The 22,213-nt window shown below is 37.9% G+C and overlaps 1 protein-coding gene across 2 annotated transcripts in view; it reads left to right on the top strand.

Moving 5' to 3' along the window:
• Positions 1-22,213, top strand: part of LOC5576812 (pyrokinin-1 receptor) — a 351,135-nt gene that overhangs the window by 241,123 nt on the left and 87,799 nt on the right. For both annotated transcript variants that reach the window (XM_021838770.1, XM_021838769.1), the window contains one exon: positions 11,916-12,968. In XM_021838770.1, coding sequence (XP_021694462.1) covers positions 12,077-12,968 — 892 coding nt within the window. In that variant the 5' untranslated portion in view covers positions 11,916-12,076. The remainder of the gene's footprint in view (positions 1-11,915; positions 12,969-22,213) is intronic.

Here is a 22,213-nt window from a genome sequence, read left to right as displayed (position 1 = left end):
TTATCGGATGTTCACGTTCTTTGGCAAGACTGGCTCTGGTAGCCATACGTTTTAGTGTCCCTCCTATGGCATCGCATGGCCCTTTTCCATGTGATGTTGCAAAAAAATGCTATTCAACTTCTATATCATATTTGATATTAAATTGCCCAAGTGTTGAAAAGTTCTTCCTATTTTTATACTGTGATGCAGCTCCGCCAGACATAAAACATATCTTGTTGACAGTTAATTTGTGATCCAATCGCAAAAAAATCTTTCATTTTAGATATGAATAAGTTGACAGATACAGAATCATGGCGCAAATCTTCTGAAATTACAACAAAACTTAAATGATTGTCCTTGCCATCTTGACGATAATATATTACAAACGGATGCAAAGTAGCTTGCTGAGCATTCCAATGATGGCTTTGAACTTCATCTTGAAGAATAAATGTGTAGTTTTCCAAAAAATCACAAATTACCACAGGTGCTCTTCCAATGCATTTTCTGTACTATCAAATAATCACATAAAAAAATATTGTTTTCCTTTATTTCGATTTTTTTTTCAAAATTTGTAATATTTTATAAAATTATAACTTTGTTGTCCATATTTTTTCCATTATGAAACATTGTGCAATAAATCACATAAGTTGTCCCCTAAAACATGTCCAAAAATGATAAAAATCACAGATGTATTTTCATAGAAAATCGATTTTAATTTTTTTTATTAAAAAAATCTGTCATTATTTTTAACCGTGCATATTTTTTTCCAAATAGTCCTAAACAATACGTACAACAACCGCAAAATATATCAAAAAATTAAAAACATCAATGTTGCGGTTTTTTAAAAACTATAAGCTTCAAATTTTCATTTGGAAATATCGTTTATATTTTTTACCGTGCACTCTTTTTTCAATACTTAAGCATAAATGTTTTGATCAAACGATAAACGATTTAGCTACGATTCGCTCAATTAAAATAATTTTTTTCTGGAATGGAGAAACACGAAATATGCTTGAAAAGGGCCTATTTTTCTTTTTTTATTTGAAAATTTTATATAAATATGAGTATATCTCGAAATTGATGCGACCTAGAAAAAAATTATGGTAGTACTTTTCGATTGCAATTTTTCTGTACTTTCAAATAATCACATAAAAAATTATTGTTTTCCTCTATTTCGATTTTTTTCAAAATCTATAATATTTTAAAAAATCATAACTTTTTTGTCCATAATTCTTCCATTTTGAAACATTGTGCAATAAATCACATAAGTTGTCCCCTAAAGCATATCCAAGAATAAAAAAAATCAAAACTGCGTTTCTGGAGAAAATCGATTTTAAAATTTTGTTTTTGAAATAAAAAATAATCTGTAACTTTTTTTTACCGTGCATATTTTTCTTCATATAGTCCTAAGCAATACCTACAACTTTGTAGAAGATCTCAAATCGATCGGACAAACCGTTTTCGAGTTACAGTTTTTTAAAGATTTGCCATGCATTTTCCGATACGCCCTTCTGAAAAATAAGGCGAGGTTCAAAATGGCGGTCTGAAAGTGCATAATGGCATTTTTGGTCATAAAGAATCTATATGCAAATTTTCAGGCGATTCAAAAAATACAAAAATAATCGGGTTTGCGAAACGGCGTGGAACCGCTCCGGAACAAAACTATACCATGCCAAGGTTGAGCATTTTGTATGAAAATTGACATGCACTGCTATCAGAACTAGAGATGGGCAAAAAGAATCGGAGCCGTTAAAAAGATCCGGATCACTAAAAAGAACGAGTGATCCGTGGCTCATTTTTTGCGAGAGTCGGTTGGTTTGATCAGCACGGATCAGATAAAAGTGACCCGAAAAAAGAACGATCTATTCGAGTCGTTCGTTTCTCGGCTTTAATAATAAAGCCTATAATAAATAAGTATTATAACACTTGACACGTGCCTTGCTTTACGCGTCACGCCGCATCGTGCTCTTTGCGCTCTCAACATAGACAGACAAATTTACCCCGCCCACTTGCACACAGGAAGATGTAAGATAGAGAGAAACAGTGCCCACTTGAATGGCAAGCACATTTTTTGCTTCTTCCTTTTGGTTCGGGTAGAGGAAATCGGAAATGTACGAAGAATAAGAGAGAGAAAGAAAGATACGTAAGGAACGCATGTCACGCAACAGGGATTGAACCGCTATTTTTTGTTCGCTCGGTTCAGTTCGCTCTTTTTTGCGAGCCGTTGAGCCACTGAACCGTTCAAAAGATTTGGTTCACTAAAATGAGTAATTCGGATCGGATCCGTTCATTAAAATGGTCCGTTTTGCCCATCTCTAATCAGAACAGCACATTGCAACGGACAGGTTGTTCTTAAACAAGGACCATTTATCATTCATATACCATCAACTATCTTTTTAGTTTAAGATTAAAAATAATCTGTGCATAAATTGAAAGAACATCTTTATTATGAAAGAAGGCGAAATCTCCGATATCATTGTTATCATATATTACGTCAGCAAATGTTCACTTTAAAGACAGAAGATAAATGGAAAAATATGTTTTAAAGAATACTCTTTATGAACGTGTTGTAAGCTTCAATGTCAATAATTATGAGAGAAATAAGTTTTGGAAAAAAACACGATCAAATAAAGGAAAAATCTCTTTATGAAAATGTAAGCAAGTGCAATACTAATAATTGTTATATCAGTATAAATACAACGAGCTGTAAATTACTTAAAAAGGTAATATTACCAATTAAAATATGAGCGAATTTTTTTCCAATAGTAATAACATTAGCAAAACTCGAAAGAATAGCCTGTGTCCTGATCCTGATAAAATCGTTACAAAATTAAGTTTAGCACACCGTTTGTAATCCACAAAAATGAATTAGCATCTGGATAATTTTTAGTATTTTTAGTCTGCCAAATGGCTTTATTACCTTGAAACAATGACGGTTTACTTAGCCTTGATTGTGTTTGTTTTATGATGCTCTTGCACAAGTTCTTAAGTATTTTTAATAATGCAATTTATTTAAAATTGATTCAATTTATAATCGCCGAAATGCTACGTAAGAATTTTTCCGGGTATATAGCCTTATAGGTTTTCGGAACGTTCTGAAGCGTCTTTGTTGGCGAAAATTATTAACATCGTAACACATTTTACCTGGAGTACTTGGAACCCGAACATCTTATACTTCTTCTTCTTCTTGGTATTAACGTCCACACTAGGACAGAGCCTGCTTCTCAGCTTAGTGTTCTTATTAGCACTTCCACAGTTATTAACTGAGAGCTTTTTTTACCAAAGTTTCCATTTTCGCATTCGTATATCGTGTGGGCAGGTACGATTATACTCGCTGTGCCCAGGGAAATCAAGGAAATTTTTTTTACGAAAAGATTGTGAATCGACCGGGAATCGAACCCAGACACCTTCGGCCGCGGACTCTAACCACTCGGCTAAGGAAGTCCCCAACATATTATACTTGAAACCCTATTCTGAACGCTGAAGAACTTTTTGAACGCAAGACCTTCTAAAGCTGTGCCTGTAGTTGTACAATATTTTGACATTGTTGCTTTAAAAAAATGACTTAATCGATGTCTCTTCACTGTCTCTTCAAAATCTGGTAGACGATATTGTGCAGAAAAGTTAGTAGATCCAAATTTCGGTAATAGCGAATGAATAATGCAACATAGAAAAATTTATAACTAGGGTAAAAGCACCGGTTTTGGCCAGCCTAAGAGAAAATGTCAAAAAAAAAATGCAATGGGAAGCCGTATTTATACTACCAATATGTCAAATGCAAGCTTCCAATCCATATTATGTGTGTAAAATATCAAAACTGAGCTAAAACCATTTTTTTGCCATGAAAATCACGTTGGTCAATATTGGCCAACTGAACCAGTTTCGGCCAGAGATTTAACTTTGATTCCTAAATTGGCCAATCGCATTGATTTCTCATGAGAGTGGCTAAATTAGGAGTGCCCTGGCCAAATTAGGTGCATGGGAGTTAAAATTATAAGGAAAATTAATTGTTTTTCTTGTGTTTTCAATCAATTTGGATGAGTAGATGAATGTAGCTCTATCATATAAATGTGATCTACTGAACACAAAAGGTTTTATGCTGATTGGCTATGTAAAACGGTGTATAATCCACTATGGCTACAATTGGCGTATGGCCAAAACCGGTGCTTCTACCCTACCGCAAAACAAAACATTACATATACTTTGCCATTGGATTAAATGGACAAATTGATGTGGAACTGGCGAAAATCACGTCTTTTCAGTGAGAATCCAACTCATGACTCCCTGTTTACCAGGGTTTATGGACAAAAGGTCGAAAGGACAAAAGGTCGAAAACGATTTGATTGGTGGGAAATTTATTCTACTTTCACGGTGCTCCAATTACCGTTATTATCAAATAAAATATACCATTCAAACGGCAGTCAGCAGTTGATTCCTGATGTTGTTCTGTACCTCTGGGCCGATTTTGAAAAAAATCCTTAGTCAGAATTTTCAGTAACGCCCTTTTGAAGAAATCACATAAAATATGCCATTTTTACTTGTTTAAACAAAGAGATTATACAAAAATAAGTAGTTTTGATTTTTTATCTGGTTTTAGATATTGAAAAACACATTTTCCAAAATCTAGGACACATTTGAAAAGGGTCAATGCTATGTTTAGTTATTACTTATCAACCAATACACGAACAATTATGTCTAACAATCTAACGCCTGATAGTGATTTTAGGAAATTGTCCAAAGCATTTTAATATGAATGAATCATTCTTGGACAGGATATGCTGATACGCCCTTTTGAAGTGTATGGAAAGAATATTGCATGGTGAATTCCGTTTCATCTATAATCAACGGTTAGGTGCATACTTAATCATTACTTCTGTGCGGTTGTTCTTATTTCATTAAATTTAGCAAGTTGCATAAAATTCACACGTACACATATTGTCTAAATTGACATTAGAAAAGGGCCAAAGTATATATGAAATATTTACACATCAATATAGCTGAACAACATTCGAACATAACATATCTGTATCTACATAATTCTATATTCTATTCAATTTTTTTTATTTCTGTTCTATTATAATCTGTTCTATTCTATTCAATTCTACTCTGCTTTAATTTATTCTATTCTGATCCACCCTACTTGTTTTTATACATATTTTTACAAATGCCAATATTCTAATCAACAACTGCGCGCAAAAGAATTGAACGGTACACTTACGATGTTTGTTCGACTTTATAGCGCTAACAGGTCTGTGAAACAGCGCTATGCACAGACTCCGACACCAGCTCATTATGTCAGCCTAGTCCTCGACCAGTCGCATTGCAGAAGCCTTTTACATGAAACTTGGTGATACGATATTTCTAAGATTTTGTCATACTCTGCTCTTCCCAGCTCTCGACAAACTTGTTCAAATTACCTTTAAAACAAGGATCCAGCTCAAATGAAATGCATTTAATACAAAATGCTTCAGTTTCTTAAACTACATAAAAACTATCATATATAAGTTGAAACCCTTATTTGGACTTACTGTGAAATAATAATTCAAATCTTCATTAGGAGTCAGAATCTGTGCAGAGCAATTGTTTACAGAGCAGGGAGCGCTAAAAAGCCGTACAAATATCGAAAGTGTATCATTCAAATCTTTTGCTCGCAGTTGTTAATTAATACAGTGTCCATTTGTAAAAATATGTATAAGAACAAGAAGGGTGGATCAGAGTAGAATAAATTTAAGTAGAGTATAATTGAATAGAATAGAATAGATTAAAACAGAAAAGAATTAAATAGAATGGAATAGAATACAGACGTATAATATAGGTACAGATAAGTGATGTTCGAGAATGTTTCGGTCAACTTTGATACAGTCATTGTTCAGCTATATTGAAAAAAGTATATTTTCATTATATTTTGGTCCTTTTTCAATGTCAGTATAGACAATATGTGTACGTGTAAATTTGGAATCGTTCAAATATTACGTAACGAGGGGGTTCGGTAGTGTTACGATTCATACATTTTCCATACAAAAGCTGTAGCGTGGGGGAGGAAAGGAGGTCTCAAATTGGAAAATTCTGCGTTACATTATATTTTTTCTGTGCAACTTGCTAAATTGAATGAAATAAGAATAACCGCGGCGCGGTAAATGGCTGGGCATGGCGTACCATTGGTACCTCGCGTACCTGCAGGAATAAAATAGACCCCTTTGTGCGGTCCTTAGCCTCTTGCCCAGCAACTCCTATCCCTACCTCCTCGTGGTACTGGCCGGGGTACGAGTAACCTTGGGGAAGATCGGGTAACCAACCCCCGGTGGGAACTTTGGTCGTATGCTGACAGGGAAGGGGGGGGTTTGCTTTTGCAAACCTGGAGCGTCTGTACTCCACGTTAGGAGCGGCTCACAACAGCGTCTGTTCCCCATGTCAGGGGCGGCTGATCATCGTCCGAGTGCCAGAGAAGGACTCTAAGCTAAACTGCGCACTATGGCCCTCCGAAAATTTAGGGGGAATGGTCCTCCGGAAATCTAGGGGGTTGGTGTCAGGCCCTACAAGCCAACCGTAAAAACACATCAGCACAGGAACGTCAACGAGAGAATACGGACCGGAACAATCGGCAAAGACCACAGCGACGAAAATGGACTAGCGATTGGAAACTCGGTACGTGGAACTGCAAATCTCTCAACTTCATTGGAAGTACTCGCATACTCTCCGATGTACTGAAGACCCGCGGTTTCGACATCGTAGCGCTGCAGGAGGTGTGCTGGACAGGAGCATTGGTGCGAACGTTTAGAGGTAATCATACCATCTACCAGAGCTGCGGCAACACACGCGAGCTGGGAACAGCTTTCATAGTGATGGGTGATATGCAAAGGCGCGTGATCGGGTGGTGGCCGATCAATGAACGAATGTGCAAGTTAAGAATCAAAGGCCGATTCTTTAACTTCAGCATAATCAACGTGCATAGCCCACACTCCGGAAGCACTGATGATGACAAGGACGCATTTTACGCGCAGCTCGAACGCGAGTACGACCGCTGCCCAAACCACGACGTCAAGATCATCATAGGAGATTTGAACGCTCAGGTTGGCCAGGAGGAGGAGTTCAGACCGACGATTGGAAAGTTCAGCGCCCACCGGCTGACGAACGAGAACGGCCTACGACTGATAGATTTTGCCGCCTCCAAGAACATGGCCATTCGTAGCACCTATTTCCAGCACAGCCTCCCGTATCGGTACACCTGGAGATCACCTCAGCAGACAGAATCGCAAATCGACCACGTTTTGATCGATGGACGGCACTTCTCCGACATAACCGACGTCAGAACCTATCGTGGCGCCAACATTGACTCCGACCACTACCTGGTGATGGTGAAACTGCGCCCAAAACTATCCGTCATCAACAATGTACGGTACCGACGCCCGCCCCGGTACAATCTCGAGCGGCTGAAACAACCGGATGTCGCCAATGCGTACGCGCAGCATCTTGAGGCAGCGTTGCCGGATGAGGGCGAGCTCGATAGGGCCCCTCTTGAGGACTGCTGGAGGACAGTCAAAGCAGCCATTAACGACGCTGCCGAAAACGTTGTCGGATATGTGGAACGGAGCTCAAGAAACGTTTGGTTCGACGAGGAGTGCCAGGAGGTTTTAGAGGAGAAGAATGCAGCGCGGGCTGCAATGCTGCAGCATGGTACGCGGCAAAACGTGGAACGATACAGACTGAAGCGGAAACAGCAAACCCGCCTATTCCGAGACAAAAAGCGCCGCCTGGAAGAGGTGGAATGCCAAGAGATGGAGTTGCTGTACCGTTCTCAAGAAACGCGGAAGTTCTATCAGAAGCTCAACACATCCCGCAAAGGCTTCGTGCCGCGAGCTGAGATGTGCCGGGATAAGGATGGGAGCATCTTGACGGACGGACGCGAGGTGATCGAAAGGTGGAAGCAGCACTACGATGAACACCTGAATGGCGCAGAGAACACAGGCACAGAAGGTCAGGACAGCGAAGGCGATGGCTACGTCAGCACAGCGGACAGCGGAAATCAACCAGCTCCCACGATGGGGGATGTTAAGGATGCCATTCAACAGCTCAAGAACAACAAAGCCGCTGGCAAGGATGGTATCAGAGCCAAACTCATCAAGATGGGCCCGGACAGGTTGGCCGCTTGTCTGCATCGGCTGATTATCAGAATCTGGGAAACGGAACAGCTACCGGAGGAGTGGAAGCAAGGCGTTATATGCCCTATCTACAAAAAGGGCGACTAACTGGAGTGTTAAAATTATCGTGCAATCACCATCCTAAACGCCGCCTATAAAGTGCTATCCCAGATTCTCTTCCGTCGTCTATCACCTATAGCAAACGAGTTCGTGGGAAGTTATCAAGCAGGTTTCATCGACGGCCGCTCGACAATCCTCCAGAAATGCCGTGAGTACCAGGTCCCTACGCACCATTTGTTCATCGATTTCAAGGCGGCATACGATAGTATCGACCGCATAGAGCTATGGAAAATCATGGACGAGAACAGCTTCCCCGGGAAGCTCACAAGATTGATCAGAGCAACGATGGACGGTGTGCAAAACTGCGTGAAGATCTCTGGCGAACACTCCAGTTCGTTCGAGTCTCGGCGGGGACTACGACAGGGCGACGGACTTTCGTGCCTGTTGTTCAATATTGCGCTTGAAGGTGTCATGCGGAGAGCCGGACTTAACAGTCGAGGCACGATTTTCACGAGATCCGGACAATTTGTTTGCTTCGCGGACGACATGGATATTATTGGGAGAAAATTTGAAACGGTGGCAGATTTGTTCACCCGCCTGAAACGCGAAGCAACAAGAGTCGGGCTAATGGTGAATGCGTCGAAAACAAAGTACATGCTGGTTGGCGGAACTGAGCGCGACAGGGCCCGCCTAGGAAGCAGTGTTACGATAGACGGGGATACCTTCGAGGTGATGGACGAGTTCGTCTACCTCGGATCCTTGTTGACGGCTGACAACAATGTTAGTCGGGAAATACGAAGGCGCATCATCAGCGGAAGTCGTGCCTACTATGGGCTCCAGAAGAAACTGCGGTCAAGAAAGATTCACCCCCGCACCAAATGCACGATGTACAAAACGCTCATAAGACCGGTAGTCCTCTATGGGCATGAGGCGTGGACTATGCTCGAGGAGGACTTGCAAGCTCTTGGGGTTTTCGAACGCCGAGTGCTAAGGACGATCTTCGGCGGCGTGCAGGAGAACGGCGTGTGGCGGCGAAGGATGAACCACGAGCTCGCTCAACTCTACGGCGAACCCAGTATCATGAAGGTAGCTAAAGCTGGAAGGATACGATGGGCAGGGCATGTTGCAAGAATGCCGGACAACAACCCTGTAAAGATGGTGTTCGCCACGAATCCGGTCGGAACAAGAAGGCGTGGGGCGCAGCGAGCTAGGTGGATTGACCAGGTACACCAGGACCTGGAGAGCGTGGGTTACAGTCGAGGATGGAGAGAAGCGGCCATGAACCGAGGGAATTGGCGAAATATTGTTGGCGAGGCTTTATCAAGATAATTGATGTAAAGCCAAATAAGTAATAAGTAAGTAAGTAAGAATAACCGCAAAAGTGTAATGATTATGTATGCACCTAGCTAACCGTTGATTATAGATGGAGCAGAATCCACCATATTGCATATTCCATATTCTTTCCATACATTACAAAAGGGCGTAGCTGCATATCCTGCCCAAGAATTTTTCATACAAATTTGAATGCTTTGGACAATTTCCGAAAATCACTACCAGGCGTTAATTTGGTAGATATCATTTTTCGTGTATTAGCTTATTAGTAATAATTAGACATAGCATTGGCCCTTTTCAAATGTCGGTCGAGAAAAAATTAATTTGTTTTTTAATGTATTGAACCATATAAAAAAATAACACTACAAAATGTTATTAAAATCTCTTTGTTTAAATAAGTTAAAGTGGCATATTTCGTGTGAGTTTTATCATATAAACTTCAAAAGGGCGTAACTCAAAATTCTGACTAACGATTTTTTTCAAATTCGGCCCAGAGGTGCAGAACAACGTCAGTAATCAACTGCCGACTGCCGTTTGGATGGTATATTTTATTTGATAATAACGGTAATTGGAGCACCGTGACTTTGAAAATAGATGTTCGACCTTTTGTCCCTTCTTTTTTTGCTTTTCGACCCTTTGTCCTTTCGAACTTTTGTCCTTCGACCTTCTGTTCTTTCGTTTATTTTTCTTTCGACCTTTTGTCATAGATTCGTTCACTAGATAGGGCGCGTTACCTCTACACCATGAGAGGAGACATGGACGCAAAAGTTAATCTGAATTCGATTTCAGCTCAATAATCAAGTTGTTCCTTTTTCATAATTTTTACATCTCAATCTGTCCAAATTGACTCTTGTGTGCACGAGCTTCAGTTTTTTTTTTCAAGTAACTGCTACAATTAAGCCAAAGGAAAGGACTCAGATAATTACTGTTGACATGCTAATTCTTCTCAAAGCTGAGAAACGTGTTCTGTACGGCTTGGTACGTAGCACCAGAATGAAGTAGAATAAGTAGTAGAACACGCACGTTTTTTCATGAATTGTTGGATTAATTTGTTTTAACGATTTCCAATTGAATGTTATACTCTACCAGTTCAAAACGATAGTATATGCCGTCTATGTTATAGGCTTCGTGGTTGTACGTGTAGTACCGTTATTCGCTTGAGCGATGTGTGGGCATGAGTTCGATTCTTGCTGTATTTGGAGGAAACTTCATGTAAAACAAATACAAATCTAAACTCTATGACAAATCTCCAATTTGTATTTCCTCGTATGATCCGATAACTGGGATAAAAGAGTTATATGAAGACGAATGAAAAAGGGAACTGGTTCATACGGGATAATGGGCCATTGGGTGTAATGGAATTTGGGGTAATGCAATTCGAGATAATGGGTCATTCGGGGTAATATACTTCAGGGTTATGTCTTTCGGAGAAATTAATTGCAGAAAAATGTTCTTGTATCGAAATCTGCACTGGACAACTGGGTGTTCTGTGTATTGTCCGTTATTGAAATGTAAGTGATCGTTCAGTTGGTTAATTCTCTGAATGAATACGGTGTATAGGCTTTCATCTGCCAGGGGGTGTCCATAAATTATTTCACGCAAAATTTGGCCCTTCTCCCTGATTATGCTACTTTTCCCCGAACGCCAGTTCCCAGAATGAACCATTTTCCCGAATACCAGTTGCACGGGTTCACTATTTGACGTTTTAGCGGTGCCGTGTTATTCATGTGACCATGGAAATTAGTGAATTCGGCAACGCTCAAACGTCATATTAATTAACTTGTGCATCGGTCCATGGACAAATGCACGAGTTCACTAATTTGACGTTTCCATGAGCACATAAATAACACGGCTAAAACGTCAAATAGTGAACACGTGCATCGGTTCATAGGGTGATGAACCAGAAAGAACGATAAGCAATCAAAAGAAGATGATATTGGTCATTCTCGACTAAACACTCATTTACAAAAATGCCGAGGTCGGTAAAACTCGAAAAAACCGTCAAGCGAATGAAGAATATCGCATATCAGGTTCGCTGATCACTTTGAAATTAATAAAGCTATGGCAATTTTGAGTGCCAAATGCTTTTCGGAGAAATGGACTATTCGATATTCGGGGAACTGGCGTTTGGGGAAATGACATCAGGTGAACTGAAATTCTGGGAAAAGTAGCACAACCCTCCTCTCTAAGTTTTACGTTTTACCTGCTCTCCTTTAAAAACATGACATAATTTATGGACGACCACATACTACCGTTTCGATCTTCTGCCTGTCTTTCCGCGAAACGTTATAGTGTGAAAATTAACTCTCCTTTAACTTTCCTAGTACAAGGTTCATTATATGTAATACATTTTAATTAAATGCTGTCTTAATTAATAAATTGTCATACATTTCTCTTTTTTTACAGCTAACATGATTTAATGACCGTTGCGTTTCGAATGATTCGTGAAATGTAAATACCGTTGCTTAACAGAGTTTTGTGGTTGTGAATTGGTGGTTCATCGAAATTCAATACCGGTAGCAAAGAACGGCGATGACGTTGTAAAATATACAAAATCGAATTACAAAATGTTCAGTACAAACCTAACCAATGCAGTGAAACCAACGACAATGCAACGAGTGAATGAATCCTTCCTGTCTGTGATAATTAATAGCACCAGTTTGTTAGACTACCCGAGCACACCTGTAGATAGTGCATCGTTCAATTTCAGTGAAACAGAATGGCCCATGGACAACTCGTCGTTCTTCTACGGACCCAAACGGGATCCACTGTATGTAGTGATACCCATGACTATAATATACGTCCTAATTTTCATTACTGGAGTTATCGGTAACATCAGCACATGCATCGTCATATCGAAAAACAAGTCCATGCACACAGCCACCAACTACTACTTGTTCAGTCTTGCGATTTCCGACTTTCTACTGCTAATATCCGGGGTGCCACAGGAAATTTACTTTATCTGGAGCAAGTACCCTTATATATTTGGCGAATTGTTTTGTGTAGCCAGAGGAATCGCAGCGGAAACATCGGCAAATGCCACTGTGCTGACAATTACGGCGTTCACAATCGAGCGATACGTGGCCATATGTCATCCGTTCCTTTCGCACACCATGTCGAAACTTTCCCGGGCCATCCGGTTCATATTTGCCATTTGGCTGGTGGCCATCGTTTCCGCCGTCCCCCAGGCGTTACAGTTCGGCGTAACCAATCAGTCCGGGGTGGACCAGTGTGTGGTGAAGCGAATAATTATTCAGCATTCTTTCGAGCTATCGACGTTTCTATTTTTCTTCGCTCCGATGACGCTGATTACGGTGCTGTACGCTCTGATTGGCCTGAAATTGCGATCTTCCACGTTGATGCAACGCGACGGGACGCTGCAGAGGCGGAGTAACGCATGCCCCAATACCCGGCAGCAAGGAACTAGCCAAGGAACGCGACGGGTCCTGAAAATGCTCGGTACGTAAATAGACTAAGCTTACTAGGTATTAGGGTGGCTCAAATAATCGTTTATGCTCCACACCGCTCTTTTGATTCAAGATTAGATTCTAAGGTCCTTTTAAAATAAGAAATCATTAAAATGAAAATCGAGACAAGACTATAAGTTTCTATGGGTATACTTTCAATCGATTATAGGTTTTGCTCATATGGTCTTGAGGATTACCGTTGTGATAATACTGTCAGATGACTTATTTTTAGCTACAACTGTTTGAACGCCTCTTTTGCCTCCCAACTGCATAGCAAGTTTTTGGGCTTTTCGCTGTTGTGTTATAATATTTGATTTTCCACTCTCAACGCAGGAATAGGAATTTGGGGCGCTTCAATTTTTTTTCAATAAAATACAAAAAGGCAGAGAGTCATTTGGACGGAAGACATTTGGTCGAATGACATTTGGTCGAATGACATTTAGTCAAATGACATTTGTTCGAAAGTACATCTGGACGAAAGGACATTCCGTCGAATGTACATTTGATCGGATATATTTAATTGCCAAAAAAAGCTTATTGAAATTTCGTGGCAAAGAGTCGAGAATAGCATTTTGTCGGTAATACACAAAGTGATTGAATAATTGAAACAAGCATCAGCCATTTTACCAACAATTTATATGCAGTTAGTAAAATGTTGTTATTTAATTTGTTGGACCCTACTTTCCCAACATATTGATCAACCTCTTGCGTTTTTGACGTTTAATGCTGCTTTTTCATTCAGGCTTGTTCTGCGAGTCAAGATAAACTAGTCTTAAATGGAAGCAAGCTGATTTTTATCGCCTTAGTCACGTATTCCCATACTCGATACATGGAATAAGAATAATTTTCTCGTTAAATTATTTATGATCAAACTATTTCGCGGTGTTCTCATCGTAACCATTCAAAGCTACCGCAGAGTTTGCGGTAAAACTCTGTTATTCAGGTCATCGACACCAGCAAAGCCATACATTTGCTTGAAGAGTGTTGTTAAGCTGGAAGTTAGAATAAGCCAATTGGCAATAAATAGAATAATTTATCTTGTTACTGAAACTTAACATTCACTTCGCAATAAAGTTTTTCCTTAAAGCATTTTTTCTGCTTTTCTGACTTATTCTGATTACCATATTCTAAAATCTTACCCACGTCCGTGGGCTGCAAGACCCGGAATTCAAAGAAAGATTTCGAGGGCTCTCTCCGAATGCTATTATCAGATGAAGATCCGCTGTTCGTTACGAATAGCCACGACATTTCAAAAAAGCACTAAACTCAAAAAATCATTTTTTTTTATTAGTATCATTCCAAACATTACATTCATTATTTATTATATCTAGGTGTTCTGTGTTATTAGACAGCACTATCATCCTATTTTGGTAAAACAAATCTAAGATTTTATTAACATTTTGTTAACAACATAATACATTTCATTTGCCGTAGCAGTTCAGATTTTTTACATGTGAGTTGATTTCACCTGCTTATAAGAGAAAAAAAAACGCTTTGAATATACTTAACCTAACTTAACCTAAACATATAACGCATTAATCGTGGCAATAGAAGATTGTAACGATTTTTGCCTGAAATTATTGATTATTTTATTTGACATTTGTTCCAATGTTTCAACATGGGATATTCTATGTAACTCATTGGTACTATACCAGGGAGGAAGCCTCAGAATCATTTTCAAAATTTTATTTTGAATTCTCTGCAGAGCTTTCTTTCTGGTATTACAACAGCTAGTCCATATTGGTACAGCATACAACATGGCTGGCCTGAAAATTTGTTTGAATATCAAAAGCTTGTTCTTAAGACAAAGTTTTGAATTTCTATTAATAAGGGAATAGAGACATTTTACACATTTATTACATTTGGCTTGAATGCCCTCAATGTGATTTTTGAAAGTTAAATTCTTATCTAGCATGAGCCCTAGATACTTAACTTCATCTGACCAATTTATTGGAACCCCTCTCATCGTGACAACATGTCTACTTGAAGGTTTCAAATAAAGAGCTTTTGGTTTATGTGGGAATACTATTAGTTGAGTTTTGGAAGCATTAGGAGAAATCTTCCATTTTTGCAAGTATGAAGAAAAAATATCCAAACTTTTTTGCAATCGACTACAGATGACACGCAGGCTTCGTCCTTTGGCGGAGAGGCCTGTGTCATCCACAAACAAAGATTTTTGACATCCCTGAGGTAGCTCAGGTAAGTCAGATGTGAAAATATTGGTCCCAAAATGCTGCCTTGGGGAACACCAGCTCTTACAGGAAGTCTTTCAGATCTGGAGTTCTGATAATTAACCTGAAGTGTACGATTTGACAGATAACTTTCAATTATTCTAACAATGTGTGTTGGAAAATTAAAGTTTTTCAATTTTACAATCAAACCTTCATGCCAAACACTGTCGAATGCTTTTTCTATGTCTAGAAGAGCAAGACCAGTAGAGTAGCCTTCAGATTTGTTGGAACGGATCAAATTTGTTACACGTAAAAGTTGATGAGTGGTCGAATGTCCATGGCAAAAATTGAATTTTCGTTGATGTGGGCCACCATTCTGTTCAAAATAACCTTTTCAAAAAGTTTACTGATGGAGGAAAGCAAACTGATTGGACGATAGCTAGAAGCTTCTGCAGGATTTTTGTCTGGTTTTAAAATTGGAACAACCTTAGCATTTTTCCATTTGTCAGGAAAATATGCTAATTGAAAACATTTGTTAAATATATCAACTATAAATGATAAGCTACTTTCTGGAAGTTTCTTGATGAGGATGTAGAAAATTCCATCATCGCCAGGAGCTTTCATATTTTTGAATTTTTTAATAATATTTCTCACTTCTTCCAAATTAGTCTCCCAGTCATTTTCGAAAACGTTCTCTTGATTGAGAATATTTTCGAACTCCTGAGTAACTTCATTTTCAATTGGACTAGTAAGTCCTAAATTAAAATTGTGCGCACTTTCAAACTGCATAGCAAGTTTTTGAGCTTTTTCGCAATTAGTTAGTAATAATTTGCTTTCCTCTTTCAATGCCGGTATTGGCTTCTGAGGTTTTTTCAAGATTTTAGATAATTTCCAAAAGGGCTTAGAGCCGGGGTCCAATTGAGAAATTTTATTTTCAAAATTTTTGTTTCTTAAATCTGCAAAACGTTTCTTGATTTCTTTCTGCAAATCCTGCCATATAATTTTCATAGCAGGATCACGAGTGCGTTGAAATTGCCTTCTCCTCACGTTTTTAAGACGGATCAAGAGTTTAAGATCATCGTCTATAATCACGGATTCAAATTTTACTTCACATTTTGGAATTGCAATGTTCCTGGCTTCAACAATGGAATTTGTTAAAGTTTCAAGAGCATTGTCAATATCAATTTTAGTTTCTAAAGAAATGTTAACATCAAGATTAGAGTCAACATACGTTTCATATATATTCCAGTCGGCTCGTAAATAATTGAAAGTGGAGCTGATAGGATTGAGAATCGCTTCATGCGATATTTGAAATGTAACAGGGACATGATCAGAATCAAAATCAGCATGAGTAACTAATTGGCTACAAAGATGACTAGAGTCGGTTAAGATCAAGTCAATCGTAGATGGATTTCTAGAAGAGGAAAAACATGTAGGGCTATCAGGGTATTGAATTGAGAAATATCCTGAAGAGCACTCATCAAATAAAATTCTGCCGTTGGAATTACTTTGAGAATTATTCCATGACCGATGTTTGGCATTAAAGTCACCAATGACAAAAAATTTTGACTTATTGCGAGTCAATTTTCGCAAGTCAGTTTGGAGCAAATTAACTTGCTGTCCAGAGCATTGAAAAGGCAAATAGGCAGCTATGAAAGTATATTTACCAAACTGTGTTTCAACAGAAACACCTAAAGTTTCAAAAACTTTAGTTTCAAATGACGAAAACAGTTGATGTTTTATACGCCTATGAATGATGATTGCAATTCCTCCACATGCCCCATCAAGTCGATCATTACGATAAACAAAAAAGTTAGGATCTTTTTTTAGTTTGGATCCAGGTTTTAAATACGTTTCGGTAATAACTGCTATATGCACGTTATTAGCTGTAAGAAAATTAAACAGCTCGTCCTCTTTACCATTCAGAGAACGAGCATTCCAATTTAAAATATTTAAATTATTATTTGGATCCATTAGAAAAACGTAATCAAATAACAATTTGATTTGTAAATTTTACGCCTACTTGGACTGCTTCAGTCATAGTGGTGGCTTTGAACATTGCATCAATCATTAGATTCAATTGTTCAGTTAGAAAATTAAAATCAGAGGCAGATATATCATCTGATGATTTCCCATTGGTAGACGAAGAAGCGGGGTAGGAGTTACCTGTGGCGGTAGGGTTTTTTCCATTTGATTTGAAACAAGTAGAATGGGTACTCATGGAACGAATAGGGGAAGAGTTCAAATTACCTGCTACGATATCGGCAAAGGATTTACCGTGGGTAGATACATTCGAAATTGAAAGATTCGAACGGCTACCCGACGGATTAAAATTTGTTTGTGAATGAGCATGATTATGATCTTCCTGGTGGGTATGATTCCTAATCAAGCGATCGTTAACTGAAAAATGAGCATTGTTCGATACTCTACCAGGCAAATTCCGGAAACGACCGTTATCGTAACGGATATTATCCTTCATCTGCTTGGCACGAGCCTCAACGACTCTTTTGCGTGAAATGCATTCCCAAAAGTTAGCTTTATGAGGGCCCTTGCAATTGGCGCATTGAAATTTTCTGGTATCTTCTTTCACAGGACAGTCGTCCTTAGCGTGAGAAGAACCTCCGCAAATCATGCATTTAGCATCCATGCGACAATTTTTTGTACCATGACCCCACTTTTGGCACCGACGGCACTGAGTGGGGTTCTGGTAATTTCCTCCAGGTTTCTGGAAATGTTCCCACGTCACACGGACATCGAACATAAGTCTTGCTTTTTTTCTAAAGCTTTAATATTATTTAGTTTTTTTTTGTTAAAGTGAACTAAATAATATTCTTGAGAAAGCCCTTTCCGAACAATGCCAGATTGGGTTCTCTTTTTCATAATGATTACTTGGACTGGGGAAAATCCAAGTAAATCATTTATTCCATTTTTGATCTCTTCAGGTGACTTATAGTCACTTGAGAGACCTTTCAAGACGACTTTGAACAAACGTTCAGTTTTGTCGTCATAAGTAAAAAAAAATGTGCTTCTTCTCTTCAAGATATCTGAGAAGAAGTTCGCGATCTTTAAGAGTTTCCGGCAAAACGCGACAGTCTCCTTTCTTTGCGATTTGGAAGGAAACCTTGATTCCCCTAATGGAGTTCAAGATCTCCTGCCTAAATCCCCCAAATTCGGAACAACTGACCACGATAGGCGGCACTCTTTGCTTCCTCACGTGAATCAAAGAGCCTGGGCTAGAGGCTGCTTCTATTTGGTGTTCGGAAAATTTGTCTAGGGCATCGAACTGATTGCTCATTTCGATACAATTATTCATTTCACCCTTGGAAGAAACTTCGCTTTCCGGGGAAGCGTCCTTTCTTCCATTCTTGCCACGTGTAGTCACAGTTTTAAAACCCACTTTTTTGGAAGAAAGTAGTGAATTCAGAGATTCACCCTTCCTTTTGTTAGTTGTTGATACCATGTTTAGTTAATAAACGAGAAAGACGTGACCTTCGAGAGGTTTTTTCCCTAGACGGTGTCCAAGAAGGATTACCACCGCTAGCTTTCGCCAACGGGTCCAACGAAAAATCGAAGGCACGGGTCCAAACAAGGATCGTAAAGGGATCAAAAGTAGAAAAAATAGTAATGAAAAGTACTGTTTAAGTAGCACTGAAAAGTACCGTTTTTAATTTTAGCACTGAAAAGTACTGTTTGTGTAGCACTGAAAAGTACTGTTTTATTGCTTTGGGTAGTTTTTAAGAAAACTTCCAAGAGCAGAGAGAATTCGTGTACGCACAGCACGAAGGTACGATGCGCACTGGACTCAAAAAATCATCCAAAAGGAGTCTTTGATAGTATTTACACGGAAGTTCTTGAAGAAATCGCTGAAACACTTTCAATTTCGAGAGCTATTCCAGAAACGAATTATGCTGAAAGAATGCATTAAATAATTACTGTGATACATACAGTAGCTGGAAGAATTCTTGAAGATATTTCTGGAAAATTTTCTTAATGTAGAAGAAATCCCCTAAGTATTTGCCTGAACTATTTTAGGTTAATTTTGTAGGAATCCTTGGGGTAACCACTGAAGGAATCCTAATGGGAAATTCTGAAGGAATTTTGGATGGAATTCATCCAGGAATCCGATTGGGGAATTCCTCAAGTAATCCAAATGTAAATTACTGAATGAATCTCTGGGGAAATTCGAGAATTTCTTGAGAGGAATTTTAGATGGAATTCTTACGAAATATGGTGCGGGGGTAAATTTTTCTCGATCGCAGCTTTTTCTGAAGTCCATAGTAGGAAAACCTACGCTGATGAAGCGTCTCCGTAAGGACTGTTGATTTTATAAAGTGAACACTTTTTAACGCTATATCTGTTATTGATAAAATCGTAATCATTTTTCGGTGCATCGTTCAACTATTATTCTACAATGTTATGAAAATATAAGATCTTAAAAAAGGATTTTGGTCGATTCTCCACAACTCGATATTTTATAACTCGATATACTTTATAACTCGATCGATTGTTCGGCTCCTTTAAATTTCCATTCATCGTGCTCTCTGTAAGTCGAAATTTCTATAACTCGTTATAACTCTATAGAGCATTTCCACCGAACATGACGATTTTTTTTTAAATTGAACTTTTGTATTTTTTGAATCACCTGAAAATTTTCATACAGATTCTTTATGACCAAAAATGCCATTTTGCACCTTCAGGCCGCCATTTTGAACCTCGCCTTATTTTTGAGAAGGGCGTATCGGAAGATGCATAGCAAATCTTTAAAAAACTGTAACTCGAAAACGGTTTGTCAGATCGATTTGAGATCTTCTACAAAGTTATAGGTATTGCTTAGGACTATATGGAGAAAAATATGCACGGTAAAAAAAAGTTACAGATTATTTTCCATTTCAAAAACAAAATTTTAAAATCAATTTTCTCCAGAAACGCAGTTTAGATTTTTTTTTATTTTTGGATATGTTTTAGGGGACACTTATGTGATTTATTGCACAATGTTTCAAAATGGAAGAATTATGGACAAAAAAGTTATGATTTTTTAAAAAAATACAGATTTTGAAAAAAAAAATTGAAATAGAGGAAAACAATAATTTTTTATGTGATTACAGGTATGTTCCGTTTTTATCACGTTCCGATTTTGTCACGCTCCGATTTTGTCACGTTCCGATTTCGTCAACAAATTATTCCGTTTTTATCAACACAAAAAAATTGATTTTTTTAAATTCTCAAAATGTTTCGAATATAAACTAAATACTTATTTTGAAGCAAATGAAATGCTTTTATTAGCCACAGAGTTGAATTTTCGTTATTTTGTTAATATTGAGCATCTACGATACATGGTAGATGTCAAGTCATATAGATTTAAAAAGGTTTGACTTCTTCTTATGCAATTATTCAATTTGAGTTTTCAAACGTAGCATGTTCTGTTGGATAAGATTGGCCCATCTTTCAACAATCGAGAGTTGCTCTGACCACGTCCTAGCAACAACGTACTTAAAAGTGTTGCAGAGACCTCTCCATTTTCTTATATAATATGGCTTCAAAGAATTTTCTATGTAAATTTGATAGACATATATACTCCACCTATGGTATGAATTTTTGTATGAAAATAATAATAATTTGTATGGCACTTAAGACACCTCAAATCCTCCGCCTTCCCCCAATTACCGCTTACATGATTAATGGACGATCCCATATATGTTCAGCTCTTTCTGATAAGGGATGCACTTGGGAATTAACTCAATGTTGTGTACAACGGCAAGAGATATGATCAAGTTTATTTTATTCTTAATAAGACTGTCGACCTTGTCATAGTTTGGACATTAACTTCTATCTCTCAAACTCGATAGCATTGCACAAATTATAGTAAACAGCAATTGATTAGATCCTTTTCCAAGGGGTAGAGGAAGAGGTCCAGAAAAACTAAGCAATTTGTAGAATACTTGTTTTGATTAATTATGATTCGTAGTTTACGGCTGATGAGCCGAGTGGAAGTTTGACAACTACCGAAAAACTAAACATTACATATGCATACCAGTATTCTTCCAATGCATTTTCTGTACTAAACACATAAAAAAATATTGTTTTCCTTTATTTCGATTTTTTTTCAAAATTTGTAATATTTTATAAAATTATAACTTTTTTGTCCATAATTCTACTATTATGAAACATTGTGCAATAAATCACATAAGTTGTCCCCTAAAACATGTCCAAACATAATAAAAATCACAGATGCATTTTCATAGAAAATCGATTTTAATTTTTTTTATTAAAAAAAATCTGTCATTATTTTTTACCGTGCATATTTTTTCCAAATAGTCCCAAACAATACCTACAACAACCGCAAAACATATCCAAAAATTTAAAACATCAATTTTGCGGTTTTGAGGAACTACTAGCTTCAAATTTTCATTTGAAAATATCGTTTATTTTTTTTCCGAGCACTCATTTTTCAATACTTAAGCATAAATGTTTTGATCAAACGATAAACAATTTAGCTACGATTCGCTCAATCAAAATAATTTTTTTCTGGAATGGAGAAACACGAAATATGCTTGAAAAGGGCCTATTTTTCTTTTTTTATTTATAATTTTATATAAATATGGGTATATCTCGAAATTGATGCAACCTAGAAAAAGTTTACCTAAGTACTTTTCGATTGCAGTTTCACATAAAAATTATTGTTTTCCTCTATTTCGATTTTTTTTTTCAAAATCTGTAATTTTTAAAAAATCATAACTTTTTTGTCCATAATTCTTCCATTTTGAAACATTGTGCAATAAATCACATAAGTTGTCCCCTAAAACATATCCAAAAATAAAAAAAATCGAAACTGCGTTTCTGGAGAAAATCGATTTTAAAATTTTGTTTCTGAAATAAAAAATAATCTGTAACTTTTTTCACCGTGCATATTTTTCTCCATATAGTCCTAAGCAATACCTACAACTTTGTAGAAGATCTCAAATCGATCGGACAAACCGTTTTCGAGTTACAGTTTTTTAAAGATTTGCCATACATTTTCCGATACGCCCTTCTCAAAAATAAGGCGAGGTTCAAAATGGCGGTCTGA

The sequence above is a fragment of the Aedes aegypti genome, chromosome 1 (genome assembly GCF_002204515.2).
Source record: "Aedes aegypti strain LVP_AGWG chromosome 1, AaegL5.0 Primary Assembly, whole genome shotgun sequence".
Lineage (NCBI taxonomy): Eukaryota > Metazoa > Arthropoda > Insecta > Diptera > Culicidae > Aedes > Aedes aegypti.
The sequence above is the reverse complement of the archived record's forward strand: the minus strand, read 5'-3'. Positions and strand labels throughout refer to the sequence as shown.